Source organism: Balaenoptera musculus, chromosome 15 (assembly GCF_009873245.2).
Source record: "Balaenoptera musculus isolate JJ_BM4_2016_0621 chromosome 15, mBalMus1.pri.v3, whole genome shotgun sequence".
Lineage (NCBI taxonomy): Eukaryota > Metazoa > Chordata > Mammalia > Artiodactyla > Balaenopteridae > Balaenoptera > Balaenoptera musculus.
The window spans coordinates 82935012-82960692 of record NC_045799.1 but is presented as its reverse complement, the minus strand read 5'-3'; the positions used below and the strand labels follow the sequence as shown (position 1 = coordinate 82960692).

The window sequence follows — 25681 nt, the reverse complement described above, 5'->3', positions numbered from 1 at the left end:
AAGCCCATCTTTTCGACGTGTAGAAAATTAAATCAGTGTAATAGGCCACACAGCTGGCAGGCTACCTGGGCTCAAATTAACCAGCCGTTAACCAGTTGGGTGACTTTGGCAAGTTATTTAACTCTCTTTGAACCCCAGTTTCCTCATCTGTAAACTGAAAATAATAATAATAATAGTACCCACTTCAGAGAGCTATCACGATGAGTACAGGAGTTAATATGCATACGTCAGGTACAATGTTAAGCAAATAAAATAAATTCCCTATTAACTGTTTCCTATTTTTGCAGAAAGGATTTTCATCTCTTTAAAGTGAGCCTCACCTGCCACTAAAAGATAAATGGTTTTGGTCAATAACAACTGCTTTGACTCAACTTAGCTCTCTCATTGACTCTGGCATGTATTCTTTTATTTTATCTAGACCTTAGGAATCTATTTATGATATTTCTCTGAATGAATAACATTAAAAAAAAATATTTCAGGTATTTTTTTCTGCTCTTATTTTTAAGACCCTAGACTGTCAGGTTGGATTTTGACTGTCAACAAGACAAAACTGTAATAAATATATTTTTTTAAATTGCATGACCAATACACATTCTATCAATAACAAAAGAAAACCTATGATTTTCTAGGTTCCCTGATGGTGAGGAGATAAAATCTTCTGTTTTGTGATCAATTTAAGAAACTGGCCCAAACAATTTAACAGATGATTCAAAATAATGTGGGCTTCACTGGTGGCGCAGTGGTTAAGAATCCACCTGCCAATGCAGGGGACACGGGTTCGAGCCCTGGTCCGAGAAGAACCCACATGCCACGGAGCAGCTAAGCCCGTGTGCCACAATTACTGAGCCTGTGCTCTAGAGCCTGCGTGCAACAACTACTGAGCCCATGTGCTGCAACTACTGAAGCCTGCACACCTAGAGCCCATGCTCTGCAACAGGAGAAGCCATCGCAATGAGAAGCTGATGCACCGCAAGGAAGAGTAGCCCCCGCTCGATGCAACTAAAGAAAGCCCAGGCGCCGCAACGAAGACCCAATGCAGCCATACGTACGTACATACATACATACATAATGTAATAGCTGGCTGAATTGGAACATAATAACATAGTCTAAATTTATGTAATGCTGAGGTTCTCATACCTCACAGGAAATTTGTCAACTCCCTGAAGAAAGTCCCCTGTTATTCCTTGAGAAATAAGTGAGAACAAGCTTTATTTTTCTATGGTTTAAAGATGAAAAAACTGGTTCAAAGTTTCTTTTGAATATTTTGCCAAAATATTTTCCCCTGACCATTTCTGTTTTCCCTTTCCGCCATTTCCATATTTCCTAAGTCTTAAAAAATAAACGTCATTTGATTTAGGGACAAAACTGGAAGCTTTAGACAAATTTCAGTTTCCTCTTTTAAATAAGCTCTGTTCCTTGAGTTGAACTGTGTACCTGTGATAAGGATTTATATGCACGGCTACAGGTACACACCCTGACAACCTGAGTCACATGAATTATTATTCATATGACTTACTATTTAACAAACACAGTGGATTAAAATATTTTACCTGCCAAATCCTGACTACAGAGCTCTGGTCTTTGGCTTTGCATTTGTCTGTTCGTTTGTTCCTCCCAACAGGGCAAGGCAGTTTCACCCCAGAGCTGCTTACACGCTGTGGTTATTGGGATCATGCTGTTAATGTGTGTTAAACCCAAGCACTTAGTAACAGACTACAGGAATGATCCCGGAAAGTATAGTCTTAAACCCAAGCACTTAGATCACAGATGGTAAGGAGCTGCTTTTTCTTTGGAGAAAAGGATATCAAATCCCTCACACGATGGCTCCGTCCTGAGTGACTTAAGCAACTGGATGACCCTAAAGGCCTTCTGCTGTCAAGTAAGGGCCTGCAAGGGGCAGGGTTGTAAACAGTTCAGGTCTCCTCTGTTGCAAGCGCTTAGCTCTGCCACTGTAGCTGCAGACAACACATGAACAAGTGGGCACGGCCGTGTCCCAATAAAATTTTAGTTTCAAATCGGTGCTGGCCAGCCCCTTGGTTCTTGTTTGCTCGGTTAAGGCACAACTGATAAAAGGTGACGCTTTAACAAAGCGAATTTGAAGGCAACTTCAAAATATATATGCTAATTCTTACTGTAATCTTCTAGTGGTTCAGCGCATTTAGCATAAAAATGACTAAAATTTGGCATTTCTCTTGAATCATTAAAATTTTTCTATTACTTTCAATTATAGTAGAGAAAAAGCAATGACACATTTCCTCAATATTCTCTATAATAGGAGAACAGACTATTCATAAAGGACCTTTTATTTTCAAGAGAAAACCATTAGGAATGACTCTTGGGAGAAGGATGTATATCTAGCCTATTTATAGAAAATTAAAACCTGCCATTATTTAAGTTTTAGATAATTAGAATAGCTTACAAATTTTAGACATTTAAAGATATTTTCCATAAAGTCTGAGTCACTTTCCCTGCAAAACTGGCAGAATACCTTTGTTAGTATGGATACGACAGAAAATAAAGGAGCATTTCATTTGCACATTCTAAATATTTTACAAGAATTTTATCAAATGGTAAATCATATTCCATCAACTATTTTTATTTTCTAAGAACTAAACATATTTAAATGAGAGAAGCTCCACCATTGCTTGGCATTTCTACTTTTCATTTCTTGGTGACTTCCAATAGCAAAACTTTTACACATCCATAGGTGACCCCAACATGGAAGAGAACATGAGATGACAATAAAACCCATACAGAAATGTTTCCACATGAATGAGAATCAAGAGGCACAATAAAGCATCAGCAGAATTAGACTGTCAAGAACTTCAAACTGGGACTTCCCTGGTGGCACGTTGGTTAAGAATGTCTGCCAATGCAGGGGACATGGGTTTGAGCCCTGGACCTGGAAGATCCCACATGCCACGGAGCAACTAAGCCTGCGTGCCACAACTACTGAGCCCACATGCCGCTACTACTGAAGCCTGCGTGCCTACAGCCTGTGCTCTGCAACAAAGAGAAGCCACTGCAATGAGAAGCCCGCACACCACAACAAAGAGTAGCCCCTACTCGCCGCAACTAGAGAAAGCCCACGCACAGCAACGAAGACCCAATGCAGCCAATAAATAAATAAATAAATAAATTTAAAAAAAAGAACTTCAAACTGCACTGATAATAAAAAGAATCAAAACAGAAAAACAAAACTTTATTAAAAGTTGATTGGCAAACTCAATAATAAAAAGACAAATAACCCAAGTAAAAATGGGCAAAGGATCTGAATAGATATTTCTCCAAAGATGATATGCAATGACCAGTAAGAACATGAAAAGATACTCGACATTAGCCACTAGGGAAACGTAAATCAAAACTCAAATGAGGTAGTACCTCACACTCACTAGGATGGCTATAATAAAAAAGACAGACAATAACAAGTGTTGACAAGGACTTAAAGAAGTTGGAACCCTCATACACTACTGGTGGGAATATAAAATGGGCATTCGCTTTGAAAAACACTCTGGCAGTTCCTCAAAGGGTTAAATTTAGAGTTAACATATGAGCCAGCAATGCCACTCCTAAGTGTATACCCAAGAGACAGAAAAACATATGTATACACAAAATTTGTACACGAATGTTCATAGCAGCAGTAATGTTTTAATAGCTAAAAGGTAGAAGCAACCTAAATATCAACTGATAAAACAGATAAACAAAATGTGGTATATCTATACAATAGAATATTATCATCCATAAAAAGAAAGGAAGTACTGCTATATGTTACAATGTGAATGACCCTTGAAATCATTGTGCTAAGTGAAAGAAACCAGTGACAAAAGATCACATATTGTATGATTCTATTTACGTGAAAAGTCCAGCAAAACCAACTCTATAGGAGACAAAATATATTAATGGTTAAATACGACTGGAGTTGGGGGTGAATGGGAGGTGACTGCTAATGGGTATGTGATTTCTTTTTGGAGTGAGGAAAATATTCTAAAGTTGACTGTGGTGGTAATTTAAAACTTTGTGAATATACTAAAAACCACTGAACTATACACTTTAAATGGGGCAATTGTACTATATGTTAATCAGATCTCAATAGAGCTATTATTAAAATGATAAAAATTAATTCACAGATTTCAAAAGAACTAAATAGAATTTATAGTAATGAAAAAGAATGACAAATTGAAATCTCAACAGAATAAAAAAAGTAGAAAATAAAAAAATTTAAAATGCCATTTACAATAGGACAAAAATGTCCTAAGTATCTAAAAATGCATGTATAAAAATGTGCAAGACTTCTACAATGAAAATTACAAAATAGTGCTAACAGAAATTAAAGAAGTCCCAAGTAATTAAAAGGATGTACCATCTTCATGGATTAGAAGACTGAGTCAGTTCTCCCTAAATTCATCTATAGATTCAATCTATAGTCAAAAATTCGGTATTTTTTTTTTTTAGTGAGAATTGACAAGCTGATTCTAAAGAACATGTAGATGCGGAAGTCCTATAATAGCTAAGACAATCTCAAATAAGATCTACTTACTTTACTTGATATCTCCTACTAGATATCAAGATTTATCATAAAGTTACAGTAATTAAGACAGTGTGGTGTTGCTGCAAGGACTGCAAATAGAGCACACAGACAGCAAAGTGTGTAGGTGTGTTGCCTCCCTGTTTCCCAGTGACAAACCTATGTGATGTGTTACAAATATGAATAACTGAAAGAGGAAGTGCAGCAAAGACATTAAAAGTGGTAACAATGACTGTAACTGGAGTTACAGAAGAAATACCTGCCTGTGGGAACATGAACACTGCTACTGTTTGAGAGCCCCTGGATGTACAGCCACAAGAATGGAGTGAAGCCCAGAATCATCAACATAATTGAGGAAAGCGGTTGTGGTGAAAAGGATGAAGGTGTTTCAGAGAAAGTGATACCAGCCAAAAAAACTTCACGTTAAAGGAACTCTCAAGGCTGTCTCACAACACTGAAATCACCGAGGATAAAATGCCGGAAGCTGATCCAAGCTTAGAAAGGAGCATGACAATTTGCAAAAGCATATTGTATCTTAAGTTATACAAGAAGGCGACAAGAGTTGTTGAAACGACTCAAGTTTTTTACAAATAAATAAAAATGCTTTAACTATCAGTGTTTCTAATGCTTTAAAGTACTGTGTACTAAATAAATATCAGTTTTATTTTTTCCATTTCCTTACACATTTATAACTGAAAGTGAGAGAGTTTTTAATGCTTCTGACAAACATTTTTAAAGGTCACAGGAGAATCATAATTTTCCCCATTGATTATTAAGATGGCTTTGCATGGTTTTAACTTGTATGGTCATCTTTGTGGTCCTACCTGTATTTAAAATTGATGAGTTAAATGTATCATTTCAGAAATTAGAAAAAGAACAGCCGAATAATCCCAAAGATAGTACAAGGAAGAAAACAAGGGTAAGAGTAGAGATTAATGAAATAGAAGATGAAGATACAATGGAGAGAACTGAAATAATTTGTTCTTGAATAATCAAACAAAAACGTATATTCTTACAAACACATCACCTACTTTATGGAAGAGAATAATGTCAATGAAAAAAATTGGTACTGATTTTTGAGTTCCCAAATACTTGTGAACATATGAAGCGGCAACAGAGAGGCATCTTTCTGGTCTGTGAAACTTCAGAAAACACAAGGCACATTATCTCATTTCATCTTCAAACAACCCAGAACGTGTTGCTGTCCTCTCCCTTAGTCCTGCCAACCACTCATAAGGTGACGTGTTGCCCAGGGTGGTGTAAGTTGACAGCGGCACTGTAACAACACAAGCTTTCCTGAGCATCTCTTGGGTGTTGGGCAGTCTCAGGGGAAAATAAGATCTGGCCTGGCCTCCCCGTCCTGGGTCACAGGATCGTTCCCAAGCAGCACCAATGCTGCCTACCATCCTCTCGTGGAGGTCACGACCTCCACAGCCCTTGCTCTGCCTTGCTTGGCTGCAGAGCACATGGCTAAGGACACAGGACCCAATGTGGTTGCCCATGGAGGTTATCTCACCACCACGCAGAAGGCTGTGACTGCCAAGTTTACCCTTATGGTCTACTAGCCTCCCCAGGGAAATGCGGGGTGGGTGAGCATCCACCCTGCAGACCTCGGAGGAAACATCTATCCACGAGGCTCCTGAGGATGAGATGAGGCAACACACGAAGGACCCGGCACACAGCACGCACTTAATGAGACCTGAGTTTCTATGTGAAGCACAGCTGTACAAAAGTCAAGCAATACGTGTAAGAAGGCATACATATGTAAGTAAAACTTCTGTTAGTTCCATCTTCCTCAACCCTGTAACACCTGGTGTTTATGGTCAGGACCCTAGTGAAGCCACCATTTCCGAGGGGGCCAGTGAGCTCCAATCACCACACCTGCCAGCCCCTCCCCAGTCTTCGGCTGCTCTGACACCAACGATTCCCTCTCATCTCCTTCTTGAAAAGGTCCCCGCCGTGGGGTTCCCGCTTTCTTCCTCTTCAGCAACCCGTGATTGGCTGCCTCTTTCCTTTCCCTTCGCCTCAGTGAAGTGCAGTAAGTGCAGAGGTGAAGAGCTCAGATCCTCAAGTCGGACCACCTGCTACTGTGTGACCCAGGCACACACTTCACCTCTGGGTCTTACGTGGAAAACGGAGACAGCGGAAGTGCCTGCACCCAGCTCTGTGCAGGACGGCCCTGAGGACTAAATGAGATGCTGAACTAAAGGCCCTGTCGGGCACTGGGTCCTGTGCCCGAGGAGAGCAAGCACTCAATGTTGGCTCTTAGGCACAAACTCACCGGAAAAAAACGCTGGAAAGAAATATGGCAGTGATGAAAGAGGCTGTGAGACCGTGCAGGTACGTCGGCAGAGAGGAAGATGAGAGGAGGAAAGAAAGGAGAGAGAAACGGAGGCAGGGAAGATGCCCCAAGAGTTCGTGATGAAAAGATACCCAAAGGCTTGAGAAGAAAAGCAAAAGAACAGAAAAACAAAAACTACCCCACATCCCTAATTCATCTTCTGTGCTTGGGAGTCCCACTTCCCAAACAGGAATAGACTGGGAAGGATGGCTGTGGTCTACTGGAGAAACAACAATCATAAATAGAGTGTGAAGTACACAAATGATAGTAAAACCACACAACCCATGTGGGAGAAAAACACTATCCCAATCAGAGACACAAGCAAAACTCAGCAGCACTTTGCAGCCCACGGCACAGCTAAAGCAGTAACATGTGTGTAAGTTCTTTCCTTTCACTGAAAGCCGTTGAAACAAGACCTTTGATAACCAGAGCTGCCTGACTGGTGGCACCATCGGGTGTCCTCCTAACAGCTGTGCCCTCTCCCCCTCGATGTATCCCTTGGCCAACCATGCCTGGGAAACCTCTGTTGCTGCTGGGTCATGGGCGTGTGATCCAAATCAGGCCAGAGGGAACAAGAGGGTGTGTGCTGGGGCTCCTGGGAAAAGGTTTCCTCCTCTGTAAAGGGTGCTCCTTCCTGCTTTTGGACATAGTGGGAAGAGGGAGGATGTGATGCCTGAGACTAGCAATGGCAGGGCAGCCATCTTGGTACCATGAGGAGCTGGGCTTTAGGATGAGAAGAAAGAGAGAAAGTCCCAGAGTCCTTAGTAATGATTAACCAAGAACCCCTCGTTCCTGGCCTTCTTATGTGGGATAATAAACATCCTTATTGCTTACACCACTGTTAGTTGGGTGTTTTGTTACTCGTGGGCAAAAGCATCTTAAATGATTCACACAGCACTGGGTGAGCTGATGCCGAAAGAGGGATATCAAAATGAAAACACCCATAGCTACAAGTCAGAAATGGTACTGCTGCAGCTCTGTGCTACTAACAGAGGCCGACCCAGGAGACGAAAAGTAAAAGGCCAATCAACACCCCCCCACACACACCTCTTCTTTCCTCTAAAGTGAGAAGAGACTGAAATGCTTAGCTTTGCCACCCTGATTTACATTAATAATGTATTTGGCCAAGTTTTCCAAGTTGAATCCTCACTACAAATTTCTATGAATTAAGTAAATATTTTTACTCAGAGGGTATTTTCCTCCCAAAGCAAAAATTTTAAACGGAAAATTGTATAACTATAGGATTTTTTTTTTGCGGGGGGTGGGGCGTGGGAAAAGAAAGACTTTTCAGAGATAATACTCTTCAGGAATGAAAATTTTGAAATGATTCATAATCTTCACATATGTAATACCCCTTCAGTTTTTAACAAATGGAATTTATAACATAAGTTTCATAATAAAGTATGAAGACCGATACCAAAAAGTCAGTAACTAGATCAGAAAATCTTCTTGAAAAACAAGAAAGGTACAATCAACTTTAGGTCTCTCTTTTTTCTATGAATTGTCCAGTGCTCTTCCATACAGGAATTTAAACAGATACAGGGTAGTATTTTAGTCTAAACTTTAACAACAAAATAAAAAACTAAGCAAATCAAAAGAAGCAAATGTTAGGCCTCCAAAAGCAACTCCTACTAGGATTGCACTTTATCATGGAATGGCTGCAAGTGAGTAGGAAATTAACTACATGATAGTGAATATAAGCAAAAGGACAACTTGAAAAAAAAATGGCAGCAAGTAATTTCCATTCCCTCTGAATGAAATACAAACACATGAAAGAAACTGCACCATTGCAACATATTTTCCTTATTGAAACCGAAATTTTAAGCTCGTGTTTATAACAACACGGTTGCTGTGGAAACAGCTGATTCAACATTATAAACTCACAGCTGAATCAAATAAGGTGTGGAACAGAAGTCTTATTTAAACAGTGGCAAGAACCATAAAACAGTAAAAAGGCAAACTGAATGACGGTGAGTCAAAGCGCCATATGTGTTAACGTAAGGGTCATAGTTTTTTTCCCCCTGATGCCTGACACAAATAGGATGTTTCTTTTTAATTTAGTTCTATTTTTGGAACCCTATAATCACCCCAATCAGCCCTCAAATGTCCTAAATTTTACTATCTGCTTCTGTCTACATAACACAGTGTGTATTTTATTAAATTGATCCACTTTGGACAGTTACTATAGTTCAGACCTTGCCAGAACAACAGAATACAAGTCAGGGCTTTGAAAATTTTCTACACGTAACTGATTCTATTCAGTATCGCAGTACTGACTTATTCATCACCCAGCATCACTTCAGGCTTAGCTTTTGCCTACAGGTTTCAAGACTATGAACTCTTCTGGGACAAAAGCTGTCAGAGAATGTTAACGAGCGCCCAGATCCACTGCAAGCGCAGCAGCCCAGCCCCCAACCCCAGAACCATCATCACACCTTGAATTTGTTCCTTGGCTTTTATGGGTCAGTTAGGAGTTTTCCAAGCAATCCTGAAAACCCTCAAGACACTTAACATACGAATGGTGTGAATTATTTGAACCTTAAACATGTGCTCCTTTGCCCCTCTGCTTCCCTTTCCACTTTTTAATTGGAGAGGAACACACCTCTCTTTAAACACACACTTTACCAATCCTTTCCTCTGGTTTTCTGAACCTTTCAAATTCTGACAAACATTTTAAACTCTGAAATGTTACCCTCTGTCAAGTAAAACATATTTAACAAGTTATTAAAATGATGGTTATGTGCGGGGCTATTAAAAAAAAAAAAATCCACCTTTCCCCGCTTCGGAGATGGTACAGTGAACCGGCTCTGTAAACAGAAGCCTTGGTGCTGCTGAGGGTGCGGCTGCCCTCGCCCTCCGCGTGTGCACAGGGGATCGATTCATACCAGCAAAACCGGAAAAATCACAACCGAGAGCGACTGTGGAAACAGCGACGGCCAAGAGCAGAAGGTAAAGGGGCTGGACTCTGCAAGGTGAGTCACAGGAAACGCTCTGCCAGAGGCCGGAGGCTGAGTGCACATCCCCTTCAGTTAAAAATGTGGGTCAAGGCTCCCCCGGCTTCACGCTTCAGGGATCAGCAGGGAACTAGGGCCCAAACCTCAGAGGCAGAAGCCCAGTTCCTAGTGGCCTGCCCTTAACTAAGCCTCCACTTTGGACAGACCGCGGAGGAGTCAATCACTGCAGAGGTGAACAAACCGGAGTGCTGGGCTAGCCCTCTTTTGCATTCTGGATTTGGGCCACTTCGTATGTTCTCATCAGGGCTCACAGGAGGAAGGCTCCGGAACCTCAAGGCTCAAGTTGGGTTTATATGTAACAGACGGTCAGCTCACCCAGCTCTGTCGACACAGGGGACCCGGTGGCAATCTCACCAATCTTGGCCACTCCATCGTAGTAGGCTTTTCCCGCCAGAATCATAGCTAGACAGGGAAGGTGACACACACAATCATCACTTACACACGGAAAGGAGGAAACGACACAGAGGTTTTCTTCCAAACACCCCGGAGTCCCTCTCGGCTGAGGCAAGTGTGGCTCTCAGGGGGCAGGGCTTGAGCGTGAGAGCTGTGCCGGGGGCAGAGGTCCCTCCACTGCACTCCTGCAGGACCCCCACCCACCGGAAAGCCCTCACGGGATCCTCGCCTCCGACCAGCCCTGGGGAACCTTCAGCAGCGGCAGAGGCCGGGGGTCCGGAGAAGGTTCTGCCTGCTCCTGATGCCAGCTCCAGAGGGGATATGTTCCTAACACGGAACTGGGGCTGGAACACACCCACTGCAGCAAGCTGGTCACTCTACAGCAACACAGGTCTGCAATACTGTTAGCTAGAGGGGCTTGTGTGGGCTGGCCTAGGCGCCTGGGCCTTCTATGGCATTTTTACTTTTTCTATTGAAAAAGATATTCTGAGACACAAGCAACTACCATACTTGTTGCAAGGAGAAAAATCTATGAAATCTGAAATATATTATTATTTCAAAAAAATGAAATTACCTGAAAAATAACTGAATGCTCTGCTTTTCTTTCTGCTCCTTTTTGGCAGAGACAGGAAAACTCTTACTGCTATACAAGCTGGATTCTAATGATCTTAAAAATCACATTTCTCCTTTCAAACTGATTCTGAAAACTACATTATAAGGTACAGAAATCTGCTTTTGATTTGTTTTTCTTTTCCTTTTTTTTCCCTTTCCTTTTTCTTTTTTTGGGGGGTGCGGGGAGGTTGTAGGTGGGAGCCAGGAGCAAGACAAATCTGGGTTTGAATTCTACTGTTACTTCCAACAACATGACCTTCTTGGGCAAGTTAGTTATCCTTTTTGAAACAAAGGATTTGAATCTATAAAATGCCCTAACAGTGTGAGTATTGGACAAACTAATGGAAGCTGCTAATACCCATTCCTTCTGTCACTTTACACAGGCTGGGTTTCAGGAGACTGAAGGTGTACAACAAGCAAGCGTTTCAATAAGATCTAGCCTATTTAGTGTGACTTTGGAGAAAATATTTTATCTTGCTCAAAGGCTAGCTTCATACACAGACATCACTTTGCCCGGTAGCTTTGGAGACCACAGGATTTGGGAGATAAAAGAGCCCTAAGCAACCCCTCTCAGGTTCCTTTCCTCTCACTGAGAAGAAAACCTGAGGCCACACCAGTTTATAATGGGTATTGTTTTTAAAAGATGGACTTTAAAAGGTATTTCAAGTTTTAAAAAGGTGGGGGAGGAGGTCACAGAATGAATTAATGCCCAAGTCCCGCTGAAGATACTGCAGGCCAAAAAAGGTAGTATTTTCATGGCAAATTAATCTATTTTTGCATGTCTTGTAGAATTAAAAAAATTATGAAAGTTACAGCTTTTACTACATATATATACAAGTTCAGGAAATCTAATGCTCTACTCTATTATTATTTCATAAGACTAAGGATAACCGTAAAGCGTAATTATAAAAAAGAGCAATAACAAATAGCATTTATGTAAACTTTCCAAATCATTACTTAAATTAATCTACCAGACTACATTAAGACATAGGGTGGTGATGTTATCACCCCGTTTCACGAAGTGGAGCAGAGAAGAGATATTCTGGGACGTGCCCAAGGTCAATGGCGAAGCAGAGGCAGTGCACACAACCCCGGCAGCTCTAAATCATGGTGCTTTTTGACTCTTTGGTCTCAGCTAGCACTGAAAAAGAGATGACTCCACCGAAAAACAAGGTTTATAGCCAGTAAACTGTCAAGTTAATATATGTAATATTTTAGTGGGAAGATTTAAAATTGCAAGGTGCTGATAAGCTGAAAAGCAAATTAACGGGAGAGAATGGTAATACAGGATTACACAACACTTAAATAAAATTTTTGGTTTGCATCCACACATTGAAATTTTTTCATTAACTGTTGACTTATGTTTAAAACTATTTAACCTTCTTAGTCTAGTAAAATATCCTGCTTTTATGATAAAGCTGCATTAACTTAAAAGTTATAATTTATCCAGAAAAAAGAATAAACTAATATTTTCATAGTTCTGTCCCCTTTTAATGTGGATACATTAGAGATTTTCTACCACTTACTGTTTTAAGGAATGGAGCTTATTAATTTTTAGTGGTTGATCAACTACTTCATCAATCTAAACTACACATTTCTACCAGAAAAACTTTCCTTAAAATATCAATATGATTTCACTAGGTTACAGTTCTGCTCAAATGCCTTCAATGGCCTCCCACTGGCCACAGGGTAAGCCTGTCACACTCCACGGAGTTCATCGTAGATTTTTACAGTCATGGCCTTCAATGAGTCACACCTCCCGGAATTCCCAGCTGGTGTAGTTGTCTAGGACGCTGATAGGCTGTTTGGTCATGTGACTTGCTTTGGCCAATGGGGTACGAGCAGGCATAACTCCCACGGGGCTTGTACTCTTGGGACAGCCAGCTATGCCTGAGAGAGGAAGTGAGCTCAGCCCCAGTGCACTGCAACTGCAGAGTCCCAGGTGTACAGACAACTGTACTGCCTTTACAGGACGACTGAAAATAATGAACTACTGTTGTCTTAAGCCACCAAGCTTAGAGGCAGTTTGTTATGCGGCAATACGTAACAGATGCTGTATCCAAATGCAGTCATAGTAGGACCTTGTTCCACCTTATGTTTTACTGTTCCCTCACAGCTTCTCACCCATGCTAGTGTGGACCCCAGGGCTCGGCTTGGATGCTGTCTTTTCTGCCTGAAGCACTAGTAAGCAGCGTCTGCCTACTGAAACCTAACGTCTGTCAGCTGGCTCAGCTCCTACACGGCCTCCTGCCTGCTCCATACTCCACCGGCCTCTGCTCAAACTCTTGTACAAGACGCTGCTCGTCCTATGCTCTTCATCAGCTGTGCTGCTGCCCTGGGCTATAATCTAACTGTTGACTGCACATCTGGCATCCTCGACTATACTACAGCTTCTTACCAACGACTTTACACATTTTATTGACGTTTCTCAATGGCTTCAGCCAAAAACAGATGGCCTGCAGAAATCCTGGAACACCTTATGAAATGCAGAATAGGCCCCAGGAGGTGTTAAAGCGGTAGAGGCTGCTGGGGAGAAGCCTTGTTAGCAGGAGGCTAAGCTGTGGGCTCTTCACTGCGTCACCTTGTAAAACTCTGCCTCAGAGAGGCAGCTCATGCTAGAAAGAAAAAAATCACTGCAGGTCAGAGTGATTTCCTTCCCGGGGATGGATAAAGCGATGACTTTGTGGTCTTGTGACTAGGTAATCATCAGGAGAGAGTCAGCTTCCAAAACAAGGCTCCAGTTCTTCGAAGGAGGGAGGGGGCACCCATAGAAGTCACTGGTACTGCTCGAGGGAGAGGGAGGGAAATCCCAGGCCTGCTGCATTTCCTGACACTGAACACGTCTGGTCAAGAGCACAGAGATCCAGAAGGAAGTCAATAAGCAGTTTACTTTTGCAGTGACTGAAACGATAGCTCGTCCGCAATCCAAAGTCCCGAGTCACGCCAGCACCTCCCCTTTCCTGGAGCAGGCTCACACTGAGGGTGTGAGGGCGCAGGTTTACTTTCAAAACATCATCAGGGAGCAGCCAAAGGTGGGGTATCGTGAAAGAGAGAAAGAAGAGGGGAAAAAAAGACACCAAGCTTGGTCTGAAGCCTTCTTCAAATCTCAAACCGCTGGAAACTAAATTTTCTACTAATGTTACGTGCTGGTCTTAGTGAACCAGGGTAGATGGTAAAACTGGGATCTGAATATTTTGGGGGTGACACTTGCTACATACAGAGAATTGTCCTGACCATGTTAGAATTTGGTGATTGTTAGCATCTTGAGTTTTCAAGGTGATCACTGATAAGGGACTTCCTTGACGGTCCAGTGGTTAAGACTTCACCTTCCAATGCAGGGGGTGTGGGTTCGATCCCTGGTTGGGGAGCTAAGATCCCACATGCCTCGGGGCCAGAAAACCAAAACATAAAACAGATGCAATACCGTAACAAATTCAATAAAGACTTTAAAAAAATGGTCCACATCAAGGTGATCACTGATAACGTTCCCCTTTTGGGAGGGGAATATCTGTGTAGATGCACATTGGCTTCCTCAGATGAAATCTGTTCAAACCAGCAAACAACTCTGGTTCACAGAGAGACAAAAGCCAATGCCTGAGTTCATTTTAAATTAAGCACTCATTTTGAAATGAGAATCTAAGTTCAACCTTTAATTTAGATGTCTTTCCATTCAGGCTAAACATTTTATTTCTCATATTACTGTCAAAAGTGATACACCCAAAGACAAGAAATTCTTCTACATAAATAAAAAGGAGAATAATTCCTATGCTTCAGGATCTTAAAATTTTAAGTACACTTTTTATATATGTTATTAGTTTACAAAGAATTTGGTGTAAAAAGTAGAAAACATGTTTATGTCAATGATATAAAAGATTAAGCAGTGTCAAAAAGCAAAATCTGATATTTAAGATATGTCACTTTTGGTAGCCTATTATTCAACTTACTCATTTCAAGTATACTAATATCCTATCATTGCAAAGTTCTACAGATTAATTGTAAACAGTTGCTACCAATTTAAAGATATTTTTAAAATTCAGTAGCATTTAAAAATAATTAAGTAAAATATTTAATGAATGGCTTTCATATGCACTCTATATTTATAAATTTAGAAAACAGACTTACCATTAACAGCTTTTTCATAATTTTTTCCTAGGTTTATTAAATTTCGTAGCCCAGGATTGAACTGTTCCATAACATTCTGACAAACAAACAAAAAAACCAAATTAATAAAATAAGCGAACAGCAGATCAAGTAATCTCTAGATGGTGTCACTGCATAGCCTAGGATCCCCACGTGTGCCTGATGGTACCGTCCACAAAGTCATGATTTGAAAGTAGTGAAGAGCACTTCCATCCTAACTGATGGAGTGGCGAGGTGCATGTGACCCTGGCAGTTCCCTGCCTGCCCAGGAGCTGCCTAGAATTTGCTGTAAATGAAGCAGGTAGCAGACATTCCATCTCTACAAAGCACACCCTGTGGGGGCCATGAGTCCAGAAGCTGATGCTCCCTTTTGGGTTTAGGTAAGTTAACGGCTGTCATGATAGTGCTAAGAAACAGGGGCGCATGATAGGAACTTAATTATATGGGCAGTGTTTTGGCTATCAGTAGAACAGGAATTTCCAAGAGATGTTGTTTTTGCTCTGCCTAATTACTGGGGAAGGGATGGGGGTGGGTGTTGCTGACGGCCCTAAGACATAGGCCAGCCTAGAACTTTCTTTCTAGGTGGTCACTGGCATTTTTTTCCTAGCCATCAGTTCATTCATTATTCATGGAGTGTGCGGTAGGTCCTGTGCTCACAGCAGTGGAGGGGGAGACGTGGTTTCCCATTATGGACTTCATGATGCTCTATCTCTGCAGATGTCATGGTTTTCATTTTTAAAAGTGTCATTTCTATATCACTAGAAGGTCATAAACATAGAGAGAAGTGCTATGACAAGTATAAAACAGGCGACTATTTAGAACATTGGCCTAAATTTAAAATGCTACCCTAAATCTGAAGTACAGACAAGAAATCATTCCTACGGGTCTCTGGCTTCTTGACCCAGAACACATGGTGACAGTATATCTGTCCCACCTACAAACCATAAGCTTCACAATATGAATCATTCCAGATAGACCAGCCAAATCCCTTTACCCCCCTCCCAAAATGTGTACCTTGTTTGTAGAGGACCAAGCAACAAAAAGAATAAAAAAACCCACAACATCCAAAGGGGCAGATACTTGACACATTATTCTTCGGGATAAAAAGGTTCTCCATTACGAGTTAGTAGAGAAAGACTATAATAACTTTATTAGACAGTATAAAGGCTTATCGTGAAAAAGAACCCCTGCCCCAACCCTTCCCCACCCCTGGCCTTACACCCATATAACAGCTTGCTTGCAAGTGCTCTTTTGTATTTGCTGCCACAGTTTTGATGAATATTCTTGACTTCTCAATTTTGGACAGTAACTGCTGGCTTTCTGCTACGGTAGACAACCCTACTTTCCCTTTCCCAGTCTTTCTGATATAATTAAATAACAGTTTCCTGGGAAATCAACAGTCAAGGTTTATTATGACTCTGTAAATACTGGTCACTACAATGCAAGGAATGTACAAGAATTATGCTTCCTTTCTTGATATACTCTTTTTGTTTCTCCTGGGATTAATAATAGTCTCATTCCCACCCCCGCCTTAGATTTTTCTATGTATCTACCTTAAATGTTTCCACACGCTCCATCGGATCTCATAGGAGCCTATCACTGTTTTTCAAATGTACAAAGCTGTCAGCTAATCTTCCATTCCATTTTTTTCCCCAGAACTTCCTCCAAGGACTCTCCGTCCTCTTACTCAGTCTGGCCTGACCGTTCCTGCCACACTGTTGCCCTTGCATGTCCCTTTCTGGTCCCCTGTGTGACAGTCTCATTAGCTGGATTCCACATCTTCCTCCTCCTTCATTTATTGCTATCTGCTGGAGATCATTCTCCAAGAGTGACTTAAGAAATGACGCAGGAGGTAAATTTGAGTCCCCACGTGTCTGAAATTATCTTTACTTTGACATTTAACTGGTATTTCGCTGGGCTGTGTATTACAGGTTGAAAGTGATTTTCCCTTAGGATTTTAAAGATATTGCTCCAGTCTTCAATATCTAGTTTTGCTATTGAGAAGTCGGCTGTCATTTGTATATGACTTTTTTTTTCTGGTGGGGGGCAGGTGGTGGGAGGGGGCTTATTTCTGGAACCCTTCTCTTTATCCCTGTGCTCTGAAACTACCCAATGGTCTGTCTCAGTGTGGGTACTTTTTTCATTTATTTTACTGGGCACTCAACAGACCCTACCCATAGAGAAAATTATGTCCTTCAGGTCTGAAAAGGGTTCCTGTTTTGATTCTTGCCTCGTCATTCTCTGGAACTCTGAGGAGGATTTTATATGACCTGGATTTATTCTTTAATCATCTTACCCTTTTTCTCTGATTTTCCACTTTTTGTTCTATCTCTGACAGATATCCTCAACTGTACATTCTAACTCCTCTTATGTTTTTCAAACTTTTGATATCATATTTTTAATTTGGGCTCTTTCAGGTATTTTTGGTTATTCCTTTTTAAAAGCATCCTGTTGTTTTATGGATGCAGTATCATCTCTTATCTGAATAAACTGTGATTTCGGGGATATTTTCTGCCAGTTCCCCATATTGTCTGGTTATTTCTTCTCATTGTTTGGTATCCAACTGTCTTTTGTGCTGGAGGCTTTCCCCAAATGTCTGGCGATGCTTGACTGGCAGTCTGTGTTTAGGAGTAAAGCCCTAAATGCTGGCTGGAAGCGTGTGCGCGTGCGTACTGGGTGGCTACTGACCAGTACGCTTCATTCAGTGACTGGACAGCCGGTCAGCCGTAAAGAAACTGGCCAAGTGACGGTAACCAGGGGCCACTGGGTCTCTCCAGAGAAGTTTCTAATTTCCTGTCACTGGGCAGGGGAAGGGGCAATCACCAGGTAGTCGGCTTTCCCAGGTCTGGAAGGGGGTTGGGAATCCCAGAGGTTTCCTGTGCTGATTTTTCCTGAATTCCAGTACCTCAGCTGGTGTTTCCAAGTCAAGAGTGCCTCTGATTCAACACATCCTGAGACTGCATCTGAAGCCTGCCACGCCGCGGGAGCAGCTGTAATAGTGGTGGCTGGGGCAGGAAAGGGGACCTGGCAGTTTAACCACCTGTGTAACTCCTATCTTAGCCCTGCGTGTCCCCTCCATCCCTACCTTCTGTGGGGCCTGTTCCCCAGCCTTTGGGGTTCTCTGGGGTGAAGGGCTCAGCTCTCACTGGTACTCTTCTCTGCAGGTTCTTTCGGTTCTCTTAAGGCAGTTACCACACCTCCGTCCATTTCTAACAACCCAAATTTCTTTAGACCTTTTGTCAACTGATATTTCCTTTTTCAGGTCTCTACACTATGGATTTACAGGCGTTTTCTTTAAGTTCCTTTGCCATCATTTTAATGTATTCTCAAAAGGAAGAGAAGAAAAAGACTTGAGGTCAATAGGCCACGCTTAACTGGAAGTCCACTCAGCTTGTTTTCCTGGAGCCAGTCAGCTGTTTGAGCCTCATTCACAACCAGCAGCCATGAAGCTCCAGAGCCGATGCTGACCCCTCACCAGTCCCTCTGCAAGATGGTCAGCCTCAGTACCTGATCACGGGGACCTGTCGCCACAGCTGCTATTTCTATCATCTTTCCTCAAGTTCTTTGTTTTGTTTTTAAGCTTTTAATTTTGAAATAGTTTAAGAGTCACAAGAAGTTATAAAAACTGTACAAAGAGTTCCCATGTATGCTTCCTCTAATCGTAACTTATATGGCCATAGTACATCATCAAAACCAGGAAACCAACATTGGTACAACACTATTAAACTATAGACCTTTGGATTTGGATTTACCAGTTTTCATGTCTCTAATCTGCGGGGTGTGTGCCTTGTTTCTATGAAATTTTATCACACGTATAGATTTGTATAACAGTCACCACATTTATTATACAGAACTGTTCCATTAGCACAAAGATCTCCCTGATGCCACCCCTTTACAGCCACACCCTCCCCACCAATCCTAAGCCCTGGCAACCACTGATCTCAGTCACAATAGTTCTGTCATTGTGAGGATGTAATATAAGTGGGCCACAGTACGTGACCTTTTGAGATTTACTTTTTCACTCAGCACAATGCCTTAAGAACCATCCCAGTTGCTGGGTGTATCAAGTTTGTTCCCTTTCTTTGCTATCAGTGGTCCAGAGAATGAATGTATCACAGTTTATCCATTTAACTGTTGACCATTTGGGTTGTTTCCAGTTTTTGGCAATTACAAATAAACCTGATATGGACAATCATGTACAGGTTTTTGTGTGAACATGAGTGTTCATATCTCTAGAATAAACACCTGGGAGTTCAACTGCTGCATCACATGGTAGGTATATGTTTAACTTCGTAAGAAACTGCCAAACTGTTTTTCCAGAGTTGGCTGTACTATTTTACATCCTCATTGGCAATGTATGAGATTTCAGTAATTTTTAAAATCTAATGACTTCATTAGAAAATGGTTGCTTTCTAATAAAAAGATAAAACTATTTTTCAAATACCTCATCTACAATCCTTATAATAATCTTACAACACCAAGTCTGGATGGTAAGAATATAAGTTCTAATAAAAAGATAAAACTATTTTTAAAACATCATTTAAAATTCTTAAAATAATCTCACGTGGCTGAGTCTAGATGGTAATATGTATCAGGAAATCAATACAGAGCAAGGTCCGTCCTCTAGCAGATAAGCAGTTATAAAAAGAAGCTAAGATCTGTGTTTTTTCTTAAGATTATTCTTTGTTCAGCGTATTCAAATAATGGGAAAGTATAATTTGATTTCTTGATATAAATCTTAAAATGTTTACATATAACTCCTATCTTAAAATTTCAAAAACAATGAAATAATGAGAACTTCCAAAGTTAACACCAAGCATAAACCACTATCCAAATGATTCAACAGGAAAAAAGTTCAACTAAGACATGAGACTACAATCAGCTTCAGAGAAAATATAAGAATTTTTAAGCTTGGAAGTTCAACATACACTTCAATTCTTTATTTTAGGTTTAGCTACAGAAATGTTTCCCCTGGAAATTCTGGCCTCTCTGAACAGTGGAAAATCCATTTCTACACTGGCTGTTGGCCATTAATCTAGTTATTTTAGCTGAAGTACATGTATTTTTAAACCCAGGAACAAAAAAGCAGTGCGGCTGTCATATTCCACAATCCATAAAATTTTTACAGTGGATGTCCTTGTGAATTGGATGGGTCCTACATTTTGGAGGGAGGGCAGCAGTTGGGTCAAAGGTCATGCTGTGTCAAGGCTTGTCAAGACCTGAATTGTTTATAGAGCCTCAAATTTAGAGAGAATCACCAGCAGTAATGAACAAATCCATTTTAAGTTTGGTGCTAGGAATAAAAGGTTTAAGATTCCAAGTACAAAAACAAAATAAATTATAAAAGGCATTATCGGGCCAAGAAGCACTATTTTGGTACCATCTATAACAAAAGCTTAGTATGTATCCCAACAGTTACTGCTTGGCAAGGAGGATAATGTGGCAAACCAATTTGAACCAGAATGAGTTTCATCTTCATGCAGGGAAGAATACGGACCATCTAGGCTAAAATAAGATGACTGGCAACATCACTGTTGTACCTGTGCTGTGTCTCATAATAAGGAGGGTTGGTCCTGTCACAAGAGCTCTGTGGCACTGGAGAATCAGTGCTTAGCTATTTCCAAACTTGCTGAGGAAGAGGCCACTCGGACCCTACAGGCACTTTCCACCAGATTTCTAGTTGGTCCATTTATCTCATACATTTCCTCTGCCTCCTGTACCGTTACAGATCATAATTTTAAAACGAATTATACAATCTTACGATGGTTTTTAACTTTCTCACCATTTAGATTTTTCTTTCATTACTGAAAAATTATTACCTTTACCAGTATGAAACTATAGACTATGAAGCATAAATATAATTATGACTAGCTAGATAGTTAAACTGAGCTGATTTTAAATTCCTAAGAATTAGTTTCTCTTTCCATTTCTTTTTCCAGTTCTCTACAAGACCAAGGACAACTTATTTGATATTTCAGTGCTTAATTTTCTCAGTTGAAAAGTGTGGGTTATATTTACACTGGAATAAGCTTTAAAAGTGATTTAAGAATCTCTAATACAGAGGTTTTTTAATAACTTGATTCAGGTACCGTATGTCTCTGAAAATTTCGATATTTTATTCTAAATAATCTCATACGAATTAATTTAGCAATGTCACAAATGCTTAAACTAATCAAGGCACATTTTAATTTCGTGTGACAAGAATACCTGTTCATAAGGGCTAACTGAGAATACTTCTAGATAGAAGTCATTTGTAAAAAATCTCGCTTCCTCTTGCATGTGTTGTCGGAAGCTGCTGTTCCTAGACTAACATCATCAGTATGTAATTATGTCCCCTGCCTTTAGGGAAATTACTGATGAGTAAATATGGCAAAAAGACAGATGCCTGTGGGCTAACTGATGGTCAGAAGAGCCATGTTTTTCATACCCATCTTGAATGGGGAGCAGAAGCCAAGTAAAGGAAAGTTAGACAACTAAGATGTTTTTTGTTTGAAATATTGAGTTAGAGCAAAAATACTCATATTCGAAGATATAAATACACAACAATGCTTCCCGTCAGTCAAACGTGAACAATGTTTTGGCCCCCTCAGTCTGTATGATCTATCTAGGCTACCAGCTAGCAACTTGTATTACGTATCAATTTGTATCATTTATAATTTGTAACATGCCACCCTAGTAGCAATGAACCTGAGGGGTGGGGGAATACTGCATAAAAAACACTTTGGCCTTGAGTCCTCCGGCAAATCACATCCCTCCTTGCTGAGCCTCAGTCTCCTCCTCTATATGGGAAAACCTCTAATTTCCACCTCATGAGGGGTAAGAAAATTCACTGAAATAATAACTAATATTTATGGAGCACCTATTGTGTGTTCTTCAAGGCACCTGACACTTAGTGCACTGAGTCAACTGTAGTAATTAACGTTGCAAGACAGAAGATAGAAAATATTAGTCAACTCTTCAGATGGATGAGCATTCCTATTTACACAGAAGTCTCCAGGCACTACCGCTTCCTTTCTGTAACATGAAAACAAACGATCCGGGCTCTCCTGCCTCAAAGCGTCACGTCAGGATGAGAGAGACCGTGAACACAAAAACCTCCAGAAGTCTGCAGTACAAAGGAAATTGGAGGTGTAATTATTATCTGCTTTATTCAGTTCAAAACTCTTCATTCCTTTTTTCCTTTTGAGATACATCTTGACACTCTGCAGCCTATGTTTCAGGCTCTATGCCCAGCACTTCACATGGGTTTGCTCATTAGATCCTAACAAGGCGGTGGTGATCCTCCCCATTTTACAGATGAGACATGAAGCTCTGAGATGTTAAATGTAAAAACCTCGCCGAAGGTCCCACAGGCAGTGAGAGGCAGAGTCAGGCCCGGGCACTAACCTTTGCGCTCACCACTCAGGCCTCCAGACAAGTTCCTTGAGAATTGTGCAATAAAGTGAGATGAAAACGCTTTTATGACAGAGAGCGCTATTTTAGGGTGAGAAATTATGGGAGTCTCTACAATATTTTCTTTTTCTTTTTGGATGCCTTCTTGGAATCTTACTCCTGATTTTAGATGAATATAATTAATCTTCCAATAGCATCACAATATGGACCAATTCTACACGGGCAAATATTTCTCATCTTCTCCTTTTCTTTCCCTTAAAAAAAGGAGGGAGTGGGGGAGAAAAAGAAGATTCTCCAACTACCTGCAGTCCTCCCAAGAATTCATAATGGTTAACACTGTCATATTAATTTCCTTTGCCGAAAAGAAATCAAAACGTTACAGAACTACATTGCAAAACCACAAGGTGTTTTGACCACCCCCATCCAAGTCTCATATCCCTTTTTTTGTCTCCCCAGAGAACCACTAATTAAGACTGAAAACTTTCTAACTCATATTTATACACACATATATTTAGTCAGCATTGATAAATAATTTTGCTTTGTATATTTAATAAAACAAACAGTATCATGTAATACATTTTACTTTTACATCCTTTTTTAAATTCAGTGTTATGCTTCTGAGACCTGTCTACCTTGATATGTATTAACTGGGTTTATTCCGATTTAACTTCTGTATGGTATCCCTTTGTGATGGCTAATTTTACGTGTCTGCTACAGTACCTAGTCCACTGAATACTAATTTCGGTGCGGCCGGGTAGGAATTTTGTCGATGTGGTTGACTAGCAGTAGACGTGAAGAGATGACCCTGAGAAATCTGAGTGCGCTTCCTTCCGTCGGTTGAAAGGCTCTGAGAATGAAACTGAGGTTCCCTGAGGAAAAAGACCTTCCGCTCGTAGACTCCGGGCTGCCGGGCTGCCCCACAATTTCACACCTTCCAGGCCGCACAGCAGCGTGAGCCGGTTTCTGGACTTCCTCTACCGAGCGACATTTAGGCGGCTTCCAGGTTTTTGCTAACACCAACTGTGGGGCAAGAAGCTGTCGATGTCTCCTTGTGCACATGGGTGAGAATTCTAGAAACACAACTGCTGGGGCACAGGGTACATGAAGATTTTTCGGTTTTGTCAGCTACTGCCGGATACTTTCTCCGAAGTGGCTGCTGCAGTCTGTGCTACCACCACTGCGCTATTTTACCACAATCACCAACACTTGGTGTTATACTTTTTTTGCCCAATGGGTGAAAAACAGTACTTTTTTTTTTAAGTACCATAAACCGTTTCCCTTGTCGGCATTAAAAAAAGGACAGAGGACTGGAACTACCTAAGCAGGGGAAGAGAAACAATGAAAGGTGGTTTTTATCCTCAGCTCTCAAGTCTATCACGGAGCCAAGTGATTAGTGACTTCTGTCCTTTTCACCACACGGTAAGAAGAGGCACCAAAAGCATGGATCACGCCTGCAATCAAGCCAGTCTGGGCTGTGGCCTCCCCTCCCTACCCCCGTCTCTGTGCTCCAGGCCAATGGCCTCTGGGCTGTGCTCGGAACAGGCCAAAGCAACTCCACTGTGGGATCCTGTACCTGCTCTCCTTCTGCCTGGAGGCTCTTCTCCTGGATACCCGCCCACCTGGGTCTCAGAGACAGCTTCCTCCACCCTCCCCCTCCCGCCCTCGGCAGCCCCCTCTCCAGCTGTTTCTTGCTTCTCTTTCATCAAAAGGCTTGTCACTACCTTACAGGATATTTTATTACCTGTCTACTCTGCCTCCTTAGTAGAAACTAAGGAAATTAAGTAAATTAAGGCCAAGGACCACTGCACCTCCAGCACCAAGAACAGTACCTGGACTATCTAATGCCCAAGGTGTACTCGCAGCAGCAGTTTTTGAATTCTTTTAAAATTACATGAGAGATGTATGTGCTCGTGGACGAATCAGCTGCATCATGCGCCTTCAGCTCATCGGAACACACAGACACAATGAGCCGGTGGGCTGATTAGCCACAGCAAGGATTGCTGGAGTGAGGATGCACTGCTCGTGGCTTCATTAGCTCAAAGTAACAGCTCCAACAGAGGCTCATAGAAGCTGCAAGATTCTGCCCTCTACCTACCAAGTCATAACAGGCTTACAAAAATCTCCAGGTGCCACATCTTTCCTTGTGAACTTTGCTTCCCAACCCTATGTTTTTTCCAAGTTGACATTTAAATTACTTTTTAAGTATTAGGCGATAACACAGTCCTTAAAAAAATACGTTGCTGGAAACAACCTAAATGTCCATTAACTGGTGAGTAGATGAAAAAACTATAATTTTATAGTTTATAAGTTACACCTCAATAAAACTATTAAAAACAACAACAACCACCCAGCAACAACAAAAACCCTGCTGTTCTCGACATCCCAGGCTGCTAAGGGTTCAGGCTCTAAATCCTCAATGCTGAGCAATGCCACAAAGCTGTGGTTTCTAACTAGCCTGCCCACAGAAGATCCAGATGTGCTGAGATGCAGGCCATCCACTGTCCTCTGTGAATACTGGTCCAGGACCAGAGAGAACAATGCTCCTGGTCTGCAGAGCACGTCTGCCCATGTAGCTGTTGGCAGCAACTTCCGCTGCTCAGTCAGATCCATTAGTAGAAAAAGATAACCCAGCTATTTTGAGACCAATCTCCTGCTTGGCAGTTATCTTTCCAGCTATGATTGGGGAAGGAGTTTGGCAAATGTTTCTCCAGGCAAAAAATCATTACCGTGTCCCTCTAGAAGGACAGTTTCATAGGAAATCTTCAGCCCACAGAGGGAACCCCCCTCCATGAAACTTTCACTATGACTTAAACCCTGTTTTGCCTTCCTTCTTCCTTTCCTTTCTTTATTCATAACCAGGCTTTGGTTTGTAGATAATTATTTCTGCAAAAGTGGTCCTTCATTCAGAGGGCAAAGGGCAAGCCAGAAATGAAGCCACGAGGCGCCAAGGGTTCCATGGCTCCCCCCCAGCAACATGACCTCTGCACCAGAAGCCACTGGGCTAGTGGTCAGGAAAGAATAGGGCCACCTCTTTGGGCTTAGCCTCTCCTAGAACATTCTGAGAGAGTTCTGAGAGCATCTGGTAGATCCCAAGCTCCTTAAGAACCAACCAAGTGATGAGAACCAGTGTGATGAGAACCAGAAAGGTACATCTTGCTGCCTCTTAAGATCCGTTACTAGAAGCAATTACATCTCCGGGACCTTTTATTTCATTGTTTAAAGAAACAGATTTCTGTGACAAAGCTCCACCTTCCCTACTCATTT

The 25681-nt window shown here is 41.4% G+C and overlaps 1 protein-coding gene across 2 annotated transcripts in view; it reads right to left on the bottom strand.

The window, feature by feature from the left end:
- BAIAP2L1 (BAR/IMD domain containing adaptor protein 2 like 1) overlaps positions 1-25681 on the bottom strand; it is an 86833-nt gene that overhangs the window by 49057 nt on the left and 12095 nt on the right. For both annotated transcript variants that reach the window (XM_036826245.1, XM_036826246.1), the window contains exons 2-3: positions 15008-15083; positions 10196-10282 (exon numbers count right to left, since the gene is read on the bottom strand). In XM_036826245.1, the coding sequence (XP_036682140.1) occupies positions 10196-10282; positions 15008-15083 (163 nt within the window). The remainder of the gene's footprint in view (positions 1-10195; positions 10283-15007; positions 15084-25681) is intronic.